We start from the raw sequence: 24314 nt of genomic DNA, 5'->3' as shown, positions 1-24314 counted from the left end.
CATACAGGAACAGGGTCTGTCAATGACCTGCAGCTGGTTACATCTTACAGGCATACTCAATTCAATTTTATTTATAAAGCCTAATATCACAAATCACAATTTGCCTCAGCGGGCTTTACAGCATGCGACATCCCTCACAGCGGATACTGTATGTATTATTATGTTAATATATCAATTTTCTAGTATTTTACATATAGTTTTGTATATTGTAGTGTCAAAGTAAAGGGCAGTTTCTCCATACAACTGATTTCATTAGCATTTACAGTCCAGTCTGTCTTGGTTGGAGGGTTTGCCTGCAGTAATTTACAGTCATGGCTGTCTAGTTTAAGAAAACCTGATTAGAAGACCTGTGATATTTGTAAGGAACCTTTATGAAATGGTAATAAAAACTATTGCAGAAAAAAAAGGTTGCTGGTGATAAAAACGTCAGTCATTCAAGTTTCTCAACTGCTTGTTGGTGTCATCTCTGAAACATCAAAGTAAACCAGTCAGAGCCTGCAGACAGCCTGCAGAGCAAGTTTTCAATGCTCTATTTTTCATGTTTGAAGTAAAACATGACACACATTATTCATAACATGGAAAGCTGAATCTAACCAAGACTGTTGATATTCCACAAATGAGTTTATGTACATGAGTTAAATCTTACCTCTGTGTACAAGGACGTTAGTTTGGTTTGAGAAGTCTGGGCTACACAGTAAGATTAACTTTCAGAGAGACTTCAGTAATAAAGTCAACTTGAAAGAATGAAAGTGACATGAATAGGATTTTGAAAAGTAAAGGGTACCTTTAGGCTCTGGCCTAGTGCCTATACAGGCTGATAAACACTGGGGGAACCAGACCAGATTGGACAAACTCTTGAATGATGTAGTGTATTGTATTTAAACAACTTGTTTTTGTGTGTGTTTTTTCTGCTAGAACTTTGAGGAGTTTCCAGAGCACAGGACCCACTTCTTCTACTTACTCCAAGCTGTAAACTCTCACTGCTTCCCTGCATTCCTCGCCATCCCCCCCGCCCAGTTCAAACTGGTGCTGGACTCCATCATCTGGGCCTTCAAACACACCATGAGGAACGTGGCTGATACTGGTGAGGCTGCTGATATCCCCGTTCATTTAACTACACCTACTAATGTTCATATGGAGCAACAATACCTAGAGCTTAATTACTAAATGGTGTAAACTATCCGGGTGCTGTTTTTTCTCCTGTCACAAGGACAGTATGTCACAGGTTGGGATTATCTTCAAACAACACAAACAATTTTGTTTAAAAGGCAGAAATGTGACACTGCAGGTGTGTGTTACCTCAGCGATGTTCAAAAGCACTCATTGTTAGTTACTAGCCAGGTCATGCTTCTGGCCCCGCACTAATATCCAGGTATAATGTTCCTTGTGTGAGGAAGAAGTATGGGGAAGTTTGAACTGAACAATGTGTATGAAGCTTAAGTTGAACTTTGTGTCTGCTCATGCAGGTCTACAGATTCTGTACACGCTGCTGCAGAATGTGGCGCAGGAGGAAGCAGCCGCTCAGAGTTTCTACCAGACGTATTTCTGTGATATCCTACAACACATCTTCTCTGTAGTCACTGACACATCACATACTGCTGGTGAGTTCACACACTCCTGAGCTGCCGGGACACCAGAATACCCAGATGTAAACATCTTTTAAAGATGAATAAATGAAGTTTATTTAGTATAAGAGTATGTGTTGGTGTGTGTCCTGCAGGCCTGACGATGCATGCATCCATCCTGGCCTATATGTTCAACCTGGTGGAGGAGGGGAAGATCACTACAGTGCTAAACCCTGCCAGCCCCACCAACAACCAGGGCTTCATCCAGGAATATGTGGCCAACCTGCTCAAGACTGCCTTCCCTCACCTACAAGAGTTAGTACCAGCGCACACTGAGTCACACACTTTGTCTGTTGTAGTAAAATACACATTATTAACATCGCTGTGGCTGTGTGTTTGTTAGTGCTCAGGTGAAGGTGTTTGTGACCGGGCTGTTCAGCTTAAACCAGGATATTCCTGCCTTCAAGGAGCACCTTAGGGACTTCCTTGTCCAGATAAAGGTGAGTCTGACAAGTCATGTACAATGCTTTACTCATTCAGAAATTGCTTTTGATAGCTTCAGCTACTGTAGGTGTCATGATAAATTAAAATAGAGCAAGGGGATCTTGATTTTTCTTTTCTTTCTTTTTTTTTCCGCTCATAAAGGCAGTCCAGAGTTGACTCCTTTGTCTGATATTGTTGCATAAAAACAGCAGTATCTTGGTTAAGAATCAATCAATTCAATAAGTGCTGGGGGGGTGGGGGGCAAAAGCAGAGTTTATACTTCTGCGTTAAACTGATGCCATACCTACGCTGTAGGCTGTGTCGCCTACTCTATGTCGTAGTTTGATATAATGCAGATCTCCTGAAAAAGGTGGAAATTAAGCTTTTATTTACTAATATGTCAAAGATAAGAAACAATAAATGTTGAAGAAAATAAAGCCCCACAAAAGAGCATGTATGTATCCTGGGTTCATACAAGTAGAAGGAAATACTCACAACAGTGTAGGCCAATCATCACAGTTATCAAGCTGTTGTGAAGTGATGCACCACAACCAATGAGGAGTAATAACATCAGTGGCGAACACTTTAAAGATGATAGACACTGCCATCTAGGCTGTTCTACATCAACGTCATCTCAGTATCACCCAACATTGTAGTTTGACTTTAGATTCAGGAGGATATGTTGGTCTCGAGTGATTGGTGAGGGAAAATCAAATCCCCCTCCCCCCACAGAAGTCAGTCATAGTGGACGCAGTGTCAGACCAGAGATGGAAATGGAGTGTAATGAGTTGATAATTCTGTGAGATATCAGGCAACCGAGTGCCTCCTCCCACAGCTGAATCAAACCATATACAAAAACTAATGCTTCTAGTGTTAATTGAATTTAATACATTTGAATAATCTGTCCATGTGTATTTGTTGTTCTGATGAGCTGAATTGAGCCGAACAAGGCCCTGCATAGCTCCGGCTTTGCTGTTTGTTGTGTGTGCTGCGCAGGCTTTGTCTCTTCTCACAGAGGTTATCAGGGACCACATAGTTAGCTGCTTAGCTGTTGTTTCCAGAAATAACATTTTCCTGCATGGTCAGGTTGTTCTGCTAAGTATATGGAAGGTCTGTGGCTGCTGTGCCAGCTTATTGTTGGAGTATAACTGTGTATGATAGTGACTGTGATGTGTTCAGTGTTTTCTACTGATCAGTCCAGTATTTAGCTGCCGGGCTCAGTGGATTTTCGATGGTTATTTTCCAGATTATGATCTTGAAATTAGAGATAAAACTGAACTTTTGAGATGTTTTCAGGCGAAACAAATCAGTTAATCAATTTATGAGATCAGCAAATCATGATATTGTCAACACTGTTGTTATCCAGTTAATTCTGTAAGTGATTTATTGAGCAAAAAAGCAAAACATTTACAGCTGTTTCTTTCTTTGGTTCAAATGGTAAATTAAATATATTTGTGTTTTCAGCAGTTTGATATCATCTCTGGCTGAGGGAAATTTACAGTTCCAACATTTTTAGACTCAGAGAGACTCATCAGTTAGGTGTTAAATAAACTGATAATGAAACTAATCAGGTGCTTCCCAAGTTGGGACTGTGCACTAGGATCAGTGTATAAAGAAAATGCATGGAAGGTGGTGTAGTCTGGCTTTCTAATCGTAGTGTTTCCTTGTTTTCTGCTTCTGTTCCAGGAGTTTGCAGGGGAGGACACCACAGACCTGTTCCTGGAGGAGAGGGAGGCATCACTTCGTCAGGCTCAGGAGGAGAAACACAAGATCCAGATGTCAGTCCCGGGCATCCTCAACCCTCACGAGATCCCTGAGGAGATGTGTGACTGAGCAGCAGCTCCACCAAACTGTACAGTACTCCAAACAAACAAACCAACAAATAAACCCTAACCACGGCAAACACAACAAAACCCCAGAGAGGCACTTGAGTGTGGTGGGAGGCCGCTCACCCTCTGCAGAGCGGGTCGTCCCATTGGATATTTGTTGACCAAAACAATGCCAACAATATGTAAATGATTACCGCGTCACCCTGTGGCCCTTTTTACATAATCTGCGTTTTCTATGGAGACTTTTTGTGTAATATCTTTCCAGAACTGTTAATCTAAGTTTATGTTTTGTTGGTCTCTGGCCCATCCCAAGACCTGCATGATGACGTTGTAACAATTAGACAACTTAACCATCTTGTTTTTGTTCTGTTCCCTCCATCTCCCATGTTCTCTTTTTCCCAGTTCTTCCCCATATATTTGTTTATATATAAATATATTATATATACAGTCTGAGCAGGGTTTTTGTGAAAAAACGGCATATGTGTCAAGTCGGCATAGAGGCTTCTAGACCTGTGGTGTGACGGACAGGAAGTGGTCTTTTAGTGGCGCATGCACCGCTTGTTTGGTGCCCCACGGCATTGTGGGAGAATGTGAATCTAATGGATAATGAATGAAGGCCGAGAGATGCTGCATCATGTATCGGCATCTGTTGCTCATGAGTTGTGCTTCACCTAAAAAAAAGTGTGTGGAGGTTTTTTTTTAGGAAAAGCAAAACCGAATATGTGCATATCATCCCAATTGTATAGCATCTTTAATACCATGGGAACATTTTTTTTCCTTTTATTCTATTGTTTCTTTTTGTTGTGGGTGTGTGCGCGTGTGTGCTGTCGCCTAGTCGACATCAGCGTTTTGTTTTCCTCTAAGAGGATTGTTGCTCATTTGTGAGCCTTCATTATGGGATGTTTTAAGGAAGTGGCGGAGGTATTTATGGGTTCTTAGTTGGTTGCATCTTTATAACAACTCCTGTTTAACTCAGATGGCTTTCCAGATTTTGAATTGTACTAATTTAGATTGTTTACCATGCAGTAGTGCTTCAAGTCACTACCTTTAGAGCAAAATGAAAAATAAAACTGGGTTTACATTTAATTTTGTATTTTTTTTTTGCATTTTTCAGTTGTACCTGTTTGAGTTCTGTCCAAATAAACAAAAGGCTTTTTGTCTGGAGAGCAAATGAATTGCCAACGAGTTTAATTAGGAAAAGAATGTATAAATCCAAATAAGTACCCAATCTCTAATGGCAAATTTCCCTTCTCAAGGTGTTACATTTGTTGTGAACTTTTTGAACTGATTAAAGTTGAGAATTTTATAACCCTGCCTTTGTTCCCATTTCTTCATTCCACAACACTGACTCAAAATGTTAAGAGTTCTCTTCCACTAAAAATCATCTTCTGCTTCTTTTTACTTCACTCAGATGATTGAACCTTGCTGTGAATGAGAGAGGAGGAGATGGGATTTCAAGGATTTTTTACCCGGTAATTGGTCATAAAGTATTGAGACTGATTCTTTACTATTCTGTGAAATTACAGTCAGAACCCTGCAGCCTGTTTGGACCAGATGAGCTGATTACATTTTGGCAAGAGGCCTGAAAATATGGCATTATTGACCTGAGGTATGAAAAAAATAACATAACACTTCATATTTTAGAATTTTACCCACATCAACAGAGCGAACCTGTTGGAAGCTGTAGCTTACTGTACATTTGTGTAGTTTGATACGCAGCATCCTCTAACAGACATCAGTAAAATTACTTGTTAGGAGTTGATGAAAGCATTACTACAGGCAGGCATGTCCAAAGTCTGGTACGGGAGCCAATTGTGGCCTGTGGACACATTTCAAATGGCCCACGACTTGGCTTTCAAAATATACTACATGTGGCCTGCCACACATTCTCATTTAATCAAGCAAGATCACTTAAGATTTTTTGTTTTCATAAACAGATTGTAAACAAGTAAACTAACAAAGAAAGGAGTGTTAAGTCTTACAGGGAGGGAAAGTTGAATATGTTTTCACTGAAAAGATCAAACAGTTGCATTTGTCTCATTTGTATGTGATTTTTTAAAATGACTCATGATGCGGGCAGCAGCTGGCAATGGTTTATTTCACAATCTGGCTCCATTCAAAAAAGTTTGGACAGCCTCTAAAAATAATTGATGTTAAGATGTCTAAAAAATGCTAAAACATATAAAGTAGGAGTCTATGAATTCATTTTCTCTATGACATTGCATTAATCTTATGCAGATCAGGATAGCAGAACCAATGATACTCATATTGTCCATTGATCCACTGTCTGTCAGCTGGCTGCCACTGTGCCCTTGGTGACATTTGGAAGTGTTAATTCAATGGAAATAGGCTAACCAAGATTTCACAGCATGCACGTGAGGCTTGGTGTATTTCATGCAAAACGTTTTTAAAAACTCCACTGTGTTGTGTCAATGTAGTGGAATCCCACATGCAAAGCGAGAAGCACAAATGCCAACAAACACCAGGTATTTCCCCGTTCTGTTCTGTTCTACCCTTGTCTCTGCAACGAGACAAATAAGTCGTGTTTCATGCTACAATTAATATATGGCAAAATTGTCCCCAACCATAAGTATTTTATTTTGGTTCATGTGTTTTTTTTCCCTCTTAAATCTCATTCTGATTGGCATTAAAGAGTCTGAAATCTAATTTGCCTTAAGCTGTAAGAACCCTGAACCATGTGCAGAACAGTCCTGGTCCCAGTCCAGTGACAACTCTCAAACCAGGCTCACATCTGAGCTGTTCTGACCTGGGCTCAAACCCACTCCTCGTAAACACACCCATAAATCCTAAAAGGAAAGGTAGCTGATGATGATGATGATAGTGATGGATGTCATCTGTCATACACACAGTATTCCCGTGGCATCAGTGTTTCCGCGCAGACATCTTTGGCTAAGGTTGGTGCTGTGTAAACTGACCCCAGCACTAATCCCTGTGAACACACTGGTATTACATTAAAGGTTGTGATGACGCCCTGAAAGTTGAAACACTCGTCTGATGCAACCTGTCAGCTCTGATGCAACCAGAGAGGAAGTTGCTGGACTCTCAATGAGACTTATAATTCTACACTGAATGTATAATATATAAAGTGCTCACTCTGGCTAATCTGTTGCAGGTGCGTATGTCGGCTGTGGGTTTTACAGTGTTTTATGTCAATAACTGGACGGAGGCCACTTGTTCTGGCTGCAGCCCCCTGCAGAGGAAGGCTTTTGCTCCTTTTAGTGGTACAGTTTCATGTTTGCATGCTTTTGTGGAGTCAGCAGCTCCTTGTTCTGGTAATTACTACTTCATATGTTTGCTTTGATGCTTTCATATCTGACCATCTCTCTGGGACCATAATTCAGTCCGGCTGTAACTGGACCCCCCCCCCCCCTTCCTGACCCAGATCCAGAGATCTTCAGCCATTCTCGGCATCTGCTGTCGAGGAGAAGAGGGAACAGCTGGGGTAGCCCCCGCCCACCCACCACCTACCCAAAAAGATAAAAAAAAAAAAGAAGTAAGCCCAGCTCTACGCCTCCTCATGCCCAGCTCTGTGTCCACGCTGTAGGCAGGCAGGGTTATTAATACCCCTGTGAGTAAGCTGGACAGGAAGAGCCAGGTTAGTACACCCGCTGGTCGTTGCCTCTCAAACAGAGAGGGTGGCTGACCCTCTACCCAGTGGCACATACCAGCTCTCTGCCCAGGACTCTCACGCTGTTCCAACCAAGCCCTTTAGGCACGAGAAAAAGGTTCATTAAGGACTGAATTTAAATGAAACACTGATTGTACTTCGTCAACAGTTTTATTAAGTTTTACCTTCATTAAATTATTTGATGTCATCTGGCCATAAATTGGAGCAGGGGTGACAGGTTGTGGTCAAACTGGGGCAAAGTTGATCAGTGAGAGCCCAGTAACTCCCCTGAGGTGATATACCGCCACCCAGTGGACAGTCACCAGAATACAGGGTTCCTACAGTTAAGGCAAGTTAGATTTTAAGGTCCAGTGTGTAAGATTTAAGGGGATTTAGTAGAATCTAATGGTGAGAAATGCAGATTGCAACCAGCTGAAACTTCTCCTGGTTAGAGTTCCCTCAGTGTTCAAGAGGTTTTTTTTTTGGGTTTTTTTTTACCAGGAGCTGAATCACCCACAAAGGACTCATCCTCTCCAAAACCAATAGACTCAGTGATTTAAACCAGTAAATATGCCAAATTAAGCAGTTTCATATAAAAAAATCTGCGCTTTTCCAATGCTCTCATCATGGGGGAACTGCTTACTACAGTGGCCAATGCAAAAACCTGAATGAACCTATCTAGAGCCAGTGTTTGGTTTGTCCGCTCTGGGCTACTGTAGAAACATGGTGCAACACGGCAATCACTGTAGACAAGGACCTGCTCCCTACGTAGATATCAATAGCTCTTTCTAAGTCAACAAAAACATAATGATTCTTGTTTTCAGGTGATTATACACTAAAGAAAACATGCTTTTTATATTATTTTCTACTTCTGCCAGTATATCTTCCTGAATCCTGCACACTGGACCTTTAAGTTTTTAAAAACTTTTTTCATACCTCTCAGAATGAAATTTAAGACCACTTTTACTATAACCAAAACTGAAGGGGAAAAAGTGAACCAACATCAGTTACTTGGGAAATACCCAATGATTGTTGGCATTTTGTGTTTCTCCCTCTGCATGTGGGATTCCACTGTTTTGCATTTTATCATGCCGAGTTAAGAAACTTTTTGCATAAAATACACAGAGCCTAGATCGCCTTGTACCAGTTTCAGCCATGCTGTGAAATCCTGGTCAAATGGCCAATTTGTGTTAAATTTGCACTTCCCTGTGCATCGAGGGTACAGTGACAGCCAGCTAGCAGGCAGTTGATCTTCTACTCTGACCAGCCCTGCCACAAAGAAAATATAAGTTAAAAAACATGTTATCAATTATTAGAGATTTTACAATGCAACATCAGAAAAGATAAAAATATCTAGAGAAAATAAAGGCCTTATTTTCATATTAATGGATGTAATACCCTTTCAGACTATTCTAGGATCGGCAGAAACCATGAAGGTAATCCAAATAAGGCTCTGGCTGAAGTTCAGTCTCATTTATGTTTTATTGGTCCCAGTGTTGTACAGTTTAGTCACATTCCAATACAGATATGAATGAATAGACCTATATATCTCTACCAGGACTGGGGAGGGAGACACTTGAAAGTAACTGTAGTGTCAGTCTCAGCCAGATGGCTGGGCTTCACCACAGAAGACAATGAATGCTAATACAGAATTTATTTCATGTACTGATGTACTGTGATCAGCAGTTTAACCGAAACAAGATGAGCTGTTTTGAAGCAGTACCGTCTTGCCTTTGGCTTCATTTACCTCTCTCTGAAACTCTTCAGTCCCATACATGTGGAGTTTACTGGATCTAAATAATTCAGATCCTCAGTGCGGATGACCGTTAATAAAGAATAAACTAGCATTTCATCCCCAACTTGTCTACCTCCAAAGATAAACCCTAAAGACACACTGAGATCAGTTCAAGTGAATTTCCTACGCTGAGCTGGATCCGGAGAACGTGTTTTTCAAGGACCGGCTGCAGCTGCACAAATAAGTAGCTAGCTGAGTGACAGAGGGTGCAGTTGATGGTGATGCATACGTAGTCACCTGAGTTAAGCACAGAGGGAGGGAACAGGACTGACAAGGGGTGAGGGTGAGGAGAGAGTCCACAGCTGGGTTATAGGTGTAGGCCGTGCTTGAGGAGCTGCCAGTAGAAACTTTTTTTGTTGTACTGAGCTTTCGCAGAAGGACCTCTCCTCTTCCTCTTTGTTCTTATGACTCTTCATCAGTTTTCATACTCGTCTCTTTGATAGCTCAGCGGCCTTTTCCCCATCAGCTCCTTTATGTTGTCCGGATTTGAGCGTAGCGTATTTTAGATCTACTGTGAAAGAGGAAAAAAGTCGATTACTGAAGGGGACATGATAAGATTGTGTGTGTGTGTCTGTGTGTGTGTGTACTTGTTACATAGTGAGGACTAAAACAATTTTATACCAGCAGTGAGGACATTTAGGCTGATCCTCATTTCTTCAAAAGCCTGATTGAGAGTTTAGACTTGGCTTTAAGGTTCATGTTACAATTAGGTTAAGGTTAGGGTAAGGGGCTAGGGAATGCATTATGTCAATGAGGATTCAAACAAAGATAGAAGTGGCAGAATGTGTGTGTGTGTGTGTGTGTGTGTGCGTAGGAAGAGTACCTGGGTGTCTTTTCCGAACTCTGTCTGGTTTGAGATGCACTCTTAAACTGCGCTTCCAGCCTGGCGTAGATTCCTCCTGTAGGCTGCAGCAACAGCAACCACACACACACACACACGTGCGCGCGCACGCACAAATTGTCCAGAACAAAAACAATCTGATATCAAGCAGCTGCAAAAACTAGGACAGCAGGCCTGATAACTCAACACCAATTGTGAGCACATGATGTGATATGAGACAATAAATCCTGGTAAAAGTCACATCTCCTGCATCCTGTTACTATATACATTGTTTGTGCATGAATATAAACAGTTACTTGCCTCCTTAGTGTCCTTATATTTGCTCTGTTCCTGGTCTCCAAACCTCATCTTAGTCAGGTAGCCGATGATTTCCACCATGCGACGCTGGTCTGGTTCATAAACAAAACAGAACTTGATGTAACTTAGTGAAAATATGAAAATAAAAGAGTAAAGAGCATTTATAAGACTCAGTATGATTTGAATGGGTGGAACATACTTGATGATATGCCTAAAAATATATACATATTAATAAATTGAGTCCTCTGTTACCTTCTTCCCTCTGAGCATCCTGGTTGTATCGCATGGAGCGAGAACTGTCCCACTTACTTTTCTGGACACTCACTCTACAAAACACACACCACGGGCATCAGCATTAACCAAAGCTCAGTCAAACTGAGAGGAAACACACACACCTGTTCTACTGAGGTACTAGACACACTACCTTCGTCAGGATCCTGAAAATAGCCGTTTTCCCAACATTCATCTTTATTAGCTGAACTAAATGCATCAGCATTATGAGTGTGTGGCTATCCTACTTTTTTTTTTTTACTGCATCAGAGACATTTGTGTGTCAGGCTATATTTAAATTCATGATATTTAGAACAAAAAAAGCTCAAATCAAAGCACAAACACACTTTCATCCTCATTCGTTACTGCAGATTAGAGCTGCAACGATTAGTCAATCGATTAGTTAAGTCTATTGAAAGAAAATTAATCACAGACTATTCTGATAATTGATTAATTGTTTCAGTCATTTTTCAGGCAAGAATTACAAACATTTGACGGTTTCAGCTTCACAAAATGTGAGAATTTCTTTGACATTTATGATAGTAAATGAAGTTTTTGGGTTTGGAACTGTTGGTTGGTCTAAAGAAGCAAACTGTAGATGTCACATCAGGTTCTAGGAAATTGTGATGAGCATTTTTTTTTGTTTTTAGAATTTTTTTGACAATTTATAGGCAAAACAAGTAAATGATTAATGCTGAAGATAATCTGTTGACTAGTAGATAATGAAAATAGTTGTTAGTTGTAGCCTTACTGCAGACACAGAAATATGTAAGCATAAGTATGGTGATATTCTAAATGAGATAAACTCACATGAAAGGTGTGTTGTCCCTGGACTGTGACTGAGGAAAACAAAACAAGATGGAGAGAACATAAGAAAGCAGGTTTTAGAGTTACAGTTGCTACTTAAAGGTTCCCTATGCAGGATTTTCCAAATAACAATGACTCATAAGGAAGCAATCCCTCTCAACCATCACTTATGACCCACTAGAGGCATGTGGCAGTATATTTATCTGCAGAGACTCTGCCCTCTTTATGTGTTTTCTTATTTTCGTGTTATTTTGCTGTGCTGGGACGTCCCTGGGCACAGCACACAGGTGGAGAGGGGACTTAAAAGGGTGGTGACCAGGTCCAGACTGTAAGCAGCATTCATCCAAGAGGAATGTAGCGACAGATAACGCCAAGTGGATGGTTTTCACTTTCACTGGCGATATTGTTTACAAAAAGTAGTGGACAGTTCCTGCATAGCATACCTTCAGGTGTAAGTATGTACTGTACTGTGTTATTTGAGTAGGAATACAGTTAATAACAAATGCACTGTTAACACAATATCTTCATAGTTAATGTAACTGTATGAAAAAAGTAAGTGTACAGCACAAAAACGAACAGACGATAGTGTTTCTGTGAGAATGTGATACAAATTCATGGAAGCTGATTTCTGGGATAAATAATATATAAACGACTTCTAGTGTGTATAACTAAGTTTAGATGCATCACAAATAAAATAGTCACCATACTGTGAAATAATACACCCTGCTACAGTACAACAGTTACTATGCTGCAGCTTTACACTGTATTGTACCACAGAACAAGTCTTTCAGATGTTGAAGTTGCATTCTGCAGCATTTTAGGAATTCTTATTGAATATTAATGAATTCAGTGACTCACTTTCTCTGCTTTGTCTTTGCGCTGGAAGTTTGGAGAAGACATTTGTTTTTTCAGGGGTCTGTGGGCCTTCTTGGCCTTCTTAGCAGCTGGAAACAGAAAAACAAAACAAACAACAACAACAAAAAAAAAAAAAATCATGATAAATATGCTGGTGGTGTCTGACGCCATCTGCTGGCTGAAGAGAGCAACTGATTTATTTCCCATGCTTGAAAAAGGACTGAAAGAGGAAAAATGAAACTTAAAAATAAACGTGATGAAAATGTAGAGTGAGGGAAGAACAGTGGTGATGTGCTATAAATAGAGAAATGTTTCATTATGCGTCCTCATTTGACTTTTATCCTTTAAACTACAACAGTGACTCAGCGTTGAAGGAAGCTGTTACCAGCAGCACGAGGGTTTAAAGGAAGTTAAATTCATATGAAAATAAACATGACATTTATTATTAGGTCAGAGGTGATTAGTCACAGTAGATAACGACATGAAGGCCTCGTGTGTTAGGTGATTTAAATCACTCTGACTGATGTAAAATGTTGTGATGTCACTTCTCATGCCACTCCAACTTTTCAGGTGACAAATAATCATTTACCATAACAGAAAATAAGCAAGAAACGTATATTCACTGTCTGATTATGAAAAAAAAACCTCATCAGTGTATCTGTATGCCACTGTTATGTTTAGGAACTTGACATAAATATCTATAAGAATTGGAATCCATTAAACCCAACAGCATCAATGTGCAGTAATAACTGTTAGGACTTTTTATCGCTGTCCACTGCTTGAAACATTTTTGTGATAATACGCAATTAATCACATAAACTGCAATTAAACTGTCATTACAAGATTGTTATAATAGTGAGGGCAAGAGCAGTTAGAGCCTGTAATTAAACCTCGCAACAGCATTTTAATGACATGAATATATCCATGACTTATTATTATTTCTTTCAGATAAGCAGTGCACTAAATCTGTTTTAAAAGCTTGAGTAGAAAATTCCAAGAGTTACAGACCTATCCTCATAGTTTAACCTGTTTCCTACATTTTCTCTTATTAACTGTCAAACTACCGATGAAGACAGCTGAGAGTCAAAGTTGTGCTGTTTGTTATGAGCACTGAAACAACTAGTTGTCAGTTGTTTAGCAGCCAACCAGTTCTTGTTTTTTCCACTTAAGAAATACTAGTAAACTGAGATCTGTAGTTTCAGCTAATGAACTAGAGATGCTCATACATGCCTTTATCTCATCTCGCACTGACAACTGTAACACACTTTCCTCCTCATTTAACATGTCTGCTCCTGATCGTCCGTAGGCAATCCAGAATGCTGCCGCAAAGCTACTCATGAGGACTCATATTAGCCCTATACTAAAATCTCTTCACTGGCTCCCTATTGAGTATAAGATCCAGTTTAAAATTCTTATTTTATGTACAGAGCATCACACGGTCAGGCTCCCACTTATGTGGCTGAACTACTTCACCCCTACTCATCAGCTCGCTCTCTTAGGTCAAATATGCTAAACTTGCTGTCTGTCCCACGCACCTGCATAAAGAGCGGTGGTAATTAAGCTTTTGAGGCTGTAGCGCTTAGATTATGGCTCTGCCTGCATCCTTATGGTCCCCTGACTTTTAAAAGGCAGCTAAAGACATGCACCAGGTTTGTTTTTCTTCTATGTACTTTATATTCCTGTTATGTTCTGTGTTCTTTTTCATTATGTGTTATGTTTTTAGTTGGTAACTTTTAGGGATGCAGGATACTGGATTTTGATATGTAACAACTCATTTGACTGCTAACTGATACTGATATCAATATATCCACTTTTTTCCCTACTTATTTAGTAATTTAGTTTCTTCTGTAGTTGAATTATCATATTATGCATGCATACTCTTATCGTGATGGCCAACCAGAAGATAGAGACATGATATACAATACTTTTCAATGTCACTTCATCTTTTATGGTTTCTTCTTGTGCACTGCATAATGCTCTTGTACTGCACTTTGTGATTTATGTCTGTGATAAGCGCTATACAAATACATTTTACTTACTTTTTTAGTTAATGATCAATTAACAGAAAGTTAAATATATTTAGTGTTAGACATGATTTTGACAAAAAATCATTTTAGTTGTTTTTATTAAGTAAAATTAGCAAACATTTGCAGATTAAAGCTTCAAATACTTGCTACTTGCTAACAAGATTAATAAGAAATCTTCAAGCCACAGTTAAACATTCTAAGAAGTATGGTTAATTCTTATCTCTCCAAGAACAGATTTATATCAATCTGATGTTAGTCTCACAAAGCCACCAGACCTTACTCCACACTTTGTTTTAGCTCTGTGCCAGTGCAAGAAAAGAATCTGTATAAATCCATCATAATTCTGCACGAAGGAAACAAATGCTCTGGGTTGTTTGTATTTCATGATAGCAATCACAATTGTCTTGGTGCGGCACTAAACCCAGGATGCAGTGATGGTGCCCTTGCAAAATGATGACATGCAGATATTGGAAGGGGAGGAGAACTCTGTCTCAAATAGGCAGCTGATGGCAGGCTTATACACACAGTGTACGTCATGTCAGTCAGACTAATCTCATGTATGTGCATTATGTATTTAAGGCATTGGTATTGACATTTTTAGCTGGGACATTTCTGAAGTGACTAAAATGTGTTTTGCTGCTGACTCCCGTCCAGAGCAGTGCATTGCTTTATAAAAACATCAGTAGACTAATCACTTATTAATGCAGACTGTGTGTTGCAGTCCTATACGTAAGGCTAAAATAAAAGCTGCAGGTACCAAATCTAAGGGGAAGTACCACAAACACACTAGTGTCACTTGTGAATGCCACACAGCACCAGGCATAAAAAATGAGGAACTACCAACATGAATCAGCAGTTATCTATCTCCCAAAATGCTACAAAGCCTCTTCACCTTGCTTCTTAGACAGCTCCTCTTCATCCCCCACCTCATCTTCGGTGACCTCTGACCCTGTGGTGTACTCCTCATCCTCTGACAGGAGCGACTGCTGCCTCTGTACAGTAAAGGTGACACATTGTAGACATTACCTCTCAGCTGCTTGATGACACTGACTTCAGTCAATCTTCACACTTGACTAATCTAACAAAAGATCTCAGTAAAAGCACCTGGATGTGTCTGTAAATCTGAAAACAGCTGGCTAACAAAATGATCATTACTACAATATAAGCAGATTTAATCAAAGAAATTAGGTATAGGTCCTACCAGTTGCAGACTCCAGTTTTTCAAGAGGGAAAACTGGATGAAAAAAGAAAGTAGTTGAGGTCAGAACCAGAAAATGAACATGCTGCTAGAAGACAAGCATCAGACGGAAGAGAAACACTGAGAGAGAGAGAGAGAGAGAGAGAGAAAGACTTACAGTGCTGCCGTCTGCTCTCAGAGGTCCGAGCAGTGTCGGCTCCAGGAGAACGTCACAGTCCTGCTGAACCTTCTCTGCACTGGACGGACTCTCCTCAGTACTAACACACGTACAAACACAAAATAATCCAGTTTTATTGGAACCTGTCAAAACAAGTGCCACTGTAAAAAAAACTGTTACTCCTGTTGACAAACAGACACGCTGCCACAAGCAGTCATGCTCACCCCTCTGCAGGCGGCGTGTGAAACAAACACACTGCGTCTCTGTGCAGCAGCAGGTCATTAAGGACTCTGGTCTGGGCTGCAGTCGCCTCGTCGCAGTTCTCTTCATCAGGTACGTTCACTATGTGGTCTCGCATCTTACAGCCCTAAACACACACACACATTTCTCCTTTAAACCTTTGAGAAGCTTCATCAAGCTTCCAAAACTAACCATTAGTTACATTCTGTAGTAAATACACCAATGCTGCATCACAGAGAAATCACTATAAAACAGCACAGGTTAGGCCATCCATCGTATATCAGTCTCTTTGCGCAGCAGTTTAACTCTTGTTAACATCTGTGTTATCTGTGAGCTGCATTTAACATTCTCTGTAGCTACGGAGCAGAACAGGGGTCAGTCCCAGCATGCAGTGGAGTGATACTCTGAACAGATTAACAGGTAGAGGATTTTAAAAAGTACAAATAATGATTAAATTAGAAAAGGGCAGCCATTAGTTAATCTCACTGCTTTTCAAGCGATTTCATAGATGCGGACAAATTTTCAATGTCTTAATAAAATCATGAATTTTAGCACAGGTGGTGTGCGCTCCTGTGATCTTGATTGTTTAATCTTATGTGGTCATAAAGCTGGAGCTGCCTTAAGTCAATCTTTTTCTCTTCTTGACTTTCTTATGATTTAAACATTTAAAGATTTTAGTCTTGGCTCAATGACATGAACATTGTTAACAACCAGTAGATGTGCTCTCTCTAGCGGCAAACAAGAAGCAGCAAACTAGGTAGATAGTAAACACGGACGGGACTTTGGAGAGGTGCAAGACTATGAACAAGCCTCTGTTCTACTGGACTGTGCAAGGAGGAGAAACTGGCTGAGTTGTGGAATGAACAACAGTCAGTGTTTAATTTGGCGTGCCAGCATTTATTTTAGTGAGAAATCCTTAATTTTGTGAAACAGTTCGGCTCTCGTTCCCACAGTCTTCACCCACTAACCAACAGAGGCTGGTAGCAAGTTGAGGCAACAAAATCCAAAATGTAAAGTTTGTACGCAAATACCATTTATCTTTACAGATTATACTGATGCAGAATTGACAAGAATACTTTTGACATATGACACTTTTTATCTTGTCTTTCTAGAGTGATGTGTTTTTGTGCACAAGTAAGAAACTGTTAATATGTCATATTTCTTTAAGGGAATTTGGTGTAATATTTTACACCAGGAGCAGGACAGTAAATAATCTCAAAAGGAATCTAGTTGTAGTCTTGCAAATAGTGACCCTACAAGATCTCCATTCTTTGCAAAATCTTATTGTGTGTGACTAAAATCTCACATTGTCTTAAGATGTGAGAGAGCGTCAGACTTTTAAAAGTCTTTTCAAAGCCTCCTTGTGTAAGGAGGGCATTAATATTGTTAAGTTAACGTTGAACCAGCCAGATTTGTTTTTTGGTTTAGAGCAGTTGCAAAGGTTTTAGTAGAACATTAGCACATGTATAGTGTGAGTGTGAGTGTCCATACCTTGGGCATACCAGTGGGGTCAAAGCGGAGAACCCTCTGGTTGCAGCAGGGGTAGATTCCTGCACCATGCCAGCCTTTCTCAGTACCCATGCCAGGGTACAGCACACTGTCTGGGTGGTACTTGCAATGGGTCAGCTCTGCACACACAAACACCTATAAACACATACGTAGAAACTCTTTAGGTGGGGTTGAATATATTTAGTCATAGAGGTCAGGTTTATAGTATGAACGTGTATAACCTTACATGCTTACACAAATACAAACCTGTTGGCACCGGGAGCAAGTGAGGTAGTTGATTGTACCCCAGATTCTCCAGTAGACCAGGACCCAGGACTTGAGCTCCTCATACAGACTGGTGATGTATTCATGTACATCCCAGCTCTTTTGTCTGCAAACACACACATGAACACACACAGACGGTGATCGAGATTTTTTTAACGAGGTATTTGTCCACATATTGTTGCTGGCAGCTAAACAAATCCAGGAAATAAGAGTTCACAAATTTTGCCAATGCACGGGACATTTATGTCATACTTAGTGTGTGTATAGATGATCTCTCCATGACCATCAATGTTGATTTTCCCAGGAACACAAGAAATTTTCCTCTCCGTGTCTTTGGTCAGCAGCTTAAGGCACAGACCACACCTGGAAATAAACAAATTTATGACTAATAGTGAGACTGATTCTAATAATAAGAGAATGAAAATTAAGGCAAGAGAAAAAACTGAAATGTGCAAGTTAAAGTCCTCATGAAATTAAATTACATTTTCCCAGTTTTAATGCTATGTCTGATCATTTAGCTCTTGTTATATGTCAAATAAATGTCAAAAAATCAGTTACAGAGTATTTTCCCATCAAAATCCCTGTCTTTTGTCTTTCTGTTAAACGGTTTCAAATGTTTGATGTCTTGATGAACTTCCATTTCACAGGACTTGAAGGCTGTTGCAAAGCAGTGAGGTAAGTAAATGCCTGGAGGAACTCAGAGGCTAACTGCTCACCTGTAGAGAGTCGAGGCGTTTCCAGGTGAATCTCTGTTCTGGTAGTTGGCATCAAAGAGACGCTCTATTTTCTTCTGAAACAATTTGCTTTGAGGGGGGAATGAAATTTAAAAAGTCACAAATAGAACCATCTGTCTTTTATCGTAGACTTCACTCTATCTTTATAACAGTTTACGCAAGATTTATCACATCACATTCATCAGAGATACAGTACAGGCCAAAAGTTTGGACACACCTTCTCATTCAATGCGTTTTCTTTATTTTCATGACTGTTTACATTGTAGATTCTCACTGAAGGCATCAAAACTATGAATGAACACATGTGGAGTTATGTACTTAACAAAAAAAGGTGAAATAACTGAAAACATGCTTTATATTCTAGTTTCTTCAAAATAGCCACCCTTTGCTCTGATTACTGCTTTGCACACTCTTGGCATTCTCTCCATGAGCTTCAAGAGGTAGTCACCTGAAATGGTTTTCCAACAGTCTTGAAGGAGTTCCCAGAGGTGTTTAGCACTTGTTGGCCCCTTTGCCTTCACTCTGCGGTCCAGCTCACCCCAAACCATCTCGATTGGGTTCATGTCCGGTGACTGTGGAGGCCAGGTCATCTGCCGCAGCACTCCATCACTCTCCTTCTTGGTCAAATAGCCCTTACACAGCCTGGAGGTGTGTTTGGGGTCATTGTCCTGTTGAAAAATAAATGATCGTCCAACTAAACGCAAACCGGATGGGATGGCATGTCGCTGCAGGATGCTGTGGTAGCCATGCTGGTTCAGTGTGCCTTCAATTTTGAATAAATCCCCAATAGTGTCACCAGCAAAACACCCCCACACCATCACACCTCCTCCTCCATGCTTCACAGTGGGAACCAGGCATGTGGAATCCATCCGTTCACCTTTTCTGCGTCTCACAAAGACACGGCGGTTGGAACCAAAGATCTCAAATTTGGACTCATCAGACCAAAGCACAAATTTCCACTGGTCTAATGTCCATTCCTTGTGTTTCTTGGCCCAAACAAACCTCTTCTGCTTGTTGCCTCTCCTTAGCAGTGGTTTCCTAGCAGCTATTTGACCATGAAGGCCTGATTCGCGCAGTCTCCTCTTAACAGTTGTTCTAGAGATGGGTCTGCTGCTAGAACTCTGTGTGGCATTCATCTGGTCTCTGATCTGAGCTGCTGTTAACTTGCGATTTCTGAGGCTGGTGACTCGGATGAACTTATCCTCAGAAGCAGAGGTGACTCTTGGTCTTCCTTTCCTGGGTCGGTCCTCATGTGTGCCAGTTTCGTTGTAGCGCTTGATGGTTTTTGCGACTCCACTTGGGGACACATTTAAAGTTTTTGCAATTTTCCGGACTGACTGACCTTCATTTCTTAAAGTAATGATGGCCACTCGTTTTTCTTTAGTTAGCTGATTGGTTCTTGCCATAATATGAATTTTAACAGTTGTCCAATAGGGCTGTCGGCTGTGTATTAACCTGACTTCTGCACAACACAACTGATGGTCCCAACCCCATTGATAAAGCAAGAAATTCCACTAATTAACCCTGATAAGGCACACCTGTGAAGTGGAAACCATTTCAGGTGACTACCTCTTGAAGCTCATGGAGAGAATGCCAAGAGTGTGCAAAGCAGTAATCAGAGCAAAGGGTGGCTATTTTGAAGAAACTAGAATATAAAACATGTTTTCAGTTATTTCACCTTTTTTTGTTAAGTACATAACTCCACGTGTTCATTCATAGTTTTGATGCCTTCAGTGAGAATCTACAATGTAAATAGTCATGAAAATAAAGAAAACGCATTGAATGAGAAGGTGTGTCCAAACTTTTGGCCTGTACTGTACTTCACAAAAGTGTAAATCTTTTTACCTTTTGAACTTGTCTTTTTTGTCCCTGATGTCGTCAGCCTCATTGTGGTTGAAGAGTTCAGCAATGCGTGTTGCCAAGTTGCTGTTGATGCAGTTCATGTTGCAGGGTGTCGCCACGATGGCACTCATGTGTTTGTGGCAGTATTGGATGCACTCCTCCACCTGAACATGGACAAACATATACAGCTCTTGTAAGTCCTTTCACAGCAATAGTAAACGTAATTTCAATGACACTACATAAATCAAACACTACTTAATTATTGGTATAATTTTAGGTCTTCTTACAGAGCCTTAGTAAGTACAGCAGTGGTGAGGAAATTTACTGCAAGCTGTTTAAATAATCCGTGAGGGCAAAAGAACATCTACACTTTTAACAACCATGCAACATCAACTTTACAAAGCTCTATGTATGGGCCTCTGGTTTTTCCTGGACTAGGACAGTTTACTCATTATCCACTCTGACACATTTGCAAGTTGCTGGGACTGTTTGGGCAACTCTGAGGATTCAGTGTCTTTGCTATCAGACATTCTTATGGATATGTTGTGACCAGGCCACATGTCAATTATTTTTTCACATTTGAAAAACAAAAGGCCCGAAGCACATCACCACAACTAGCGTCACATGTCACAACACTTACTAACGTATCCATCTTCAAGAACTCGGAGGAGATCAGGATTGAGATCACATTGCTGGGCTCTGTAACCGACAAACACCACATGACCAACCAAGCAAACCCCACAACCGACAAACAACACAGAACACACAGCCAGTGACCCACCAAACACACACCACGTTTAGTGACTGAGAAATCGAGCACCATCCACGGAATTATACAAACAGGTAAGTGAAAGCCTGGGCATTCCCCGTGTTTAAGAATGTGATATTGATTATTGGTTTTTACATTTTTTCAGAGATTTACCAAGACGGGGTTTGTCCTTGTTTCCCTCTCCTGCAGAATTCCTTCTGACGTAGTTCATGAGCCAATCGAAGATCTGCACGTCACAGTGAACGGAGATGTCCACCTCCTCCCACCTCTGGGGGTCCACAGACAGGTACTCAGCAAAGTAACGCATCTCTTTGACTAGAAGATCTCTGGGACACGTGAAGTCCTGCTTCAAGTTCTTGGTCTCATCACACACATGGATCACCATGTTGGGACTGTAGGAAAAAAAGAGTTCAAATCCATTACTCCCCACAAAAATACACCCAGCAGTAAAATTCACTGCTAGATATGAAAATACAGAACAGTTTATAGCTGCCTGTAAAGTCCAAATGAAGTGAGTTATTCATATTAAAAAGATTTTGATATAAAGTGGAGTATGTGTTAGGAATAAATGTGCATTTTTGGTAACTTGGCTTAGCCGCTATGAGAAACAGCACTTTGTAGACTGAGAATGAGTTCTCAGCACTTACTCTCTTGGCTTCTGAGGTTTGTCATCCTCCTCGGCTGAGACTCTTCTCTCTTTCTTCTCCACAACACCGACTCTTCCTGAGGGCGTCGATTTGGAGCCTGCTGACACCAGCAGAAGTAAATATACTTTAAACCCATTTATCAAGCAGTAGCCATCAATACCACAGCTACACATTTTTTATTGTACTGCTTCCAAATACAAGCTTGCTCTGCTAGTCCATGTTTTCTACTAGCCTGAGAATATTTCTATTAACAAAATAAGCTGTGCCTGAACTGATTATATCTTGTAAAGCAAAAGGCGTCATCAAAATGTTCAAATTAACTCTGCTTCATTTGATAAATTTCTTATTGAAGAAAACTAAATGCATTTTAGACTGGATAAAACTAAAATGATTCCTGTGGGTGAAAAAGTGTAACAGCAGCAACAGAATTTAAAACTTGATCTGCACTACTCAGAATGACATCACTGACATGTAACTTTGCTGCTGCTCTGGCTGCTTCCTGTCTCCACCACCTCCCCAGTGTCCAGCAGCGCGGTCAGGCCGTCTGAAGGGGAGGTGCTTCCTTCTGTCAGGGCATTACATTGGTTGTCCACATGGGGAAAACCCCCAGTGCTCTTCAGCTCCTCAAATCGACGGGCACACTGAAGATTACATAAGTGCCACAGCATTACTGTTTATCAACAAGCCAGGCTTTATGTCACTAATCCATGGAATGATTGATGAATGGGACAGGACAGGTGGAGGGGTGGATGGATGGATGGATGGATGGATGGAAGCACTCATAGTTACCCAGCATTCCAGTTACCTCCTTGGGAGTGAATCCTGGAACTAGCTTGGCTACATTGTCCCAGTTTATGGGCTGGGGCACCCCCCACAGAGAGCCCAGCACCATGTCCAAAACCAGGACGTTGTTGTCATAGGGAAAATTGTTGTTGTCCGAGCAGAACCGGCTCATTTCTACAGAGGCACAGAGACGAGAAACTAAAGGTAGTAAGTCAACAGTGAATGCCTAAAATTATTAGTAGATCAACAGAAAACTAGTAGAAAACTGTTTTTATAACAGCTTAAAGGTCCAGTGTGTAGGATTTAGGGGGATTATTGGAATAAATGGAATGTAACATTCATAACTCTGTTTTCATTAGTGTAAAATCACCTAAAAATAAGAATTGATGTGTTTTTGTAACTTTACAATGAGCCATTTATATCGACATACAAAGCCGGTCCTCTTTCACAGGGTCCACCATGTTGTTTCTACAATAGCCCAGAACAGACAAACCAACACTGGCTCTGGATAGGGCCATTCACATTTTTGCATCGGCCACTGTAGTTCTCCTATACACTTGGGACACTGGAGAAGTTTCAAGTGGTTGCAGTCTGCAATCTCACCACTAGATGCCACTAAATCCCACACACTGGACCTTTAAGCCTTATTCGCATGATAGTGAACTGAATATTTTTAGGGTTTGGACTGTGGATCAGGCAAACGAAAGGGCAACTCTTTTTTCCAACCATAACCCCCGCAATAAACTGTTAAATCAAGAAAAGAATCACTACAAATGATTTTGTTATCTCAAGTGAAATAGCTGCCATACACAAAGTATTACAACATTACCATATCTGAGGTATTACTTCAGTAGCCTACTGAATAATGAATACAGTCCAGCTTTAGTCAAAAGTGAGAATGTAGCTATTACAGGGTGATCACTCTTTGACTCAGTTTAGCCAGTTTTATATAACATTAACGTTCAATTGGTAAAATTCATGTCATTTCACATTGATATAATAAGCAGTCTCAATTTTAATGTGTGTATTTTTAAAGGATTTTGTTGAGTGACCTGATGGTTGCGTAACGTGATGCGTCAGTCACTAGAAATCAAGTTACTATGATTTTTCTACCACTAAATACATCACAGGTCATAACATCCTCTGCAGAGCTTCACTCTGAGATACTAGGAGCAGTCAAAGATGAGATCGAGACATTGTCCATTTTACATACGTTTACAGGCCCATAACATACAAATATATATCATGGAATACAACAGAGAAACTTGGTGGAGTAACGTTAGTGATGCGAGCGCAGGCCGAGTCCCTCTGTCCTCCTCCTGCATCGGCGTCAGATGCTTTCAGGTCAAATTTAATCAGCTGGTCTCTACACATAATTCAAACAAGAAGGATAAGATATTGTTGACATACTTATCTGGTGTCAGAGATATTCCTCCCCGTCGTCTCGTACAGTGAACAAAGCTGGTACCTGTTTTATGTCATTATGTATGGGTGATGCTGATGCTGCGGTCCTCTCCTACCGGCTAACTGCAGCTATTGCTAATGCTAGCTAACTTTGTGGGATGGATCTGCTGCCTTCAGGTACTCCTCCTTAAACTCCTAATCACAAGCCACACATGCAGCGTCACGACCACAGACTACACAGGGTCAAGACCACCAGTCAGCTGCATAGTATTGCTCAGTTAGTGGTGGCTATTGTCGTTTGCTTTAAATAAGTCGAGTTACACCATGTTGCATTGTCAGGATAAATTGCAGTTATGCACCCACAGAAACA

The 24314-nt window shown here is 40.6% G+C and overlaps 2 protein-coding genes across 6 annotated transcripts in view; one reads left to right on the top strand and one right to left on the bottom strand.

Annotated features, from left to right (window-relative positions):
* The window catches only part of xpo1b (exportin 1 (CRM1 homolog, yeast) b), a 30114-nt gene extending 24928 nt beyond the window's left edge, over nucleotides 1–5186 (top strand). For both annotated transcript variants that reach the window (XM_033613293.2, XM_033613294.2), the window contains exons 21-25: nucleotides 916–1084; nucleotides 1467–1601; nucleotides 1721–1880; nucleotides 1969–2065; nucleotides 3735–5186. In XM_033613293.2, the coding sequence (XP_033469184.1) occupies nucleotides 916–1084; nucleotides 1467–1601; nucleotides 1721–1880; nucleotides 1969–2065; nucleotides 3735–3881 (708 nt within the window). In that variant the 3' untranslated portion in view covers nucleotides 3882–5186. The remainder of the gene's footprint in view (nucleotides 1–915; nucleotides 1085–1466; nucleotides 1602–1720; nucleotides 1881–1968; nucleotides 2066–3734) is intronic.
* Nucleotides 5187–8975: 3789 nt separating this feature from the next.
* sanbr (SANT and BTB domain regulator of CSR) lies at nucleotides 8976–24089 on the bottom strand. Of its 4 annotated transcripts, none has more exons than XM_033612364.2 (21): nucleotides 23951–24089; nucleotides 22563–22714; nucleotides 22227–22398; nucleotides 21758–21854; nucleotides 21264–21502; nucleotides 20982–21040; nucleotides 20345–20505; nucleotides 18482–18568; nucleotides 18018–18128; nucleotides 17748–17871; nucleotides 17484–17636; nucleotides 15977–16119; nucleotides 15753–15852; nucleotides 15599–15631; nucleotides 15290–15389; nucleotides 12374–12459; nucleotides 11519–11547; nucleotides 10691–10764; nucleotides 10442–10530; nucleotides 10124–10206; nucleotides 8976–9811 (listed from the first exon to the last, which is right to left on the bottom strand). In XM_033612364.2, the coding sequence occupies exons 2-21, from the start codon at nucleotides 22710–22712 to the stop codon at nucleotides 9772–9774; spliced, it is 2130 nt and encodes a 709-aa protein (XP_033468255.1). In that variant the 5' UTR covers nucleotides 22713–22714; nucleotides 23951–24089; the 3' UTR covers nucleotides 8976–9771. The 4 variants fall into 4 exon arrangements, with proteins under 4 accessions (XP_033468255.1, XP_033468256.1, XP_033468253.1 ...); XM_033612365.2 differs by having other exon boundaries at nucleotides 8976–9808; XM_033612362.2 differs by having other exon boundaries at nucleotides 10124–10199.
* Between the last annotated feature and the right edge of the window lie 225 nt (nucleotides 24090–24314).

The sequence above is a fragment of the Epinephelus lanceolatus genome, chromosome 17 (genome assembly GCF_041903045.1).
Source record: "Epinephelus lanceolatus isolate andai-2023 chromosome 17, ASM4190304v1, whole genome shotgun sequence".
NCBI lineage: Eukaryota > Metazoa > Chordata > Actinopteri > Perciformes > Serranidae > Epinephelus > Epinephelus lanceolatus.
Note: the sequence above shows the minus strand (reverse complement) of the source record. Positions and strands in the feature narration are given on the sequence as shown.

Coding starts and splice junctions, on each gene's coding strand:
- sanbr (XM_033612362.2), bottom strand. CDS start 22,712: ATGAGCCGGTTCTGCTCGGACAACAACAATTTTCCCTATGACAACAAC. Junction 21,041..21,263: donor CAAGGACAAACCCCGTCTTG/GTAAATCTCTGA, acceptor TGTCGGTTACAG/AGCCCAGCAATGTGATCTCA. Junction 12,460..15,289: donor GGAGCTGTCTAAGAAGCAAG/GTGAAGAGGCTT, acceptor TTCTGTTTCCAG/CTGCTAAGAAGGCCAAGAAG.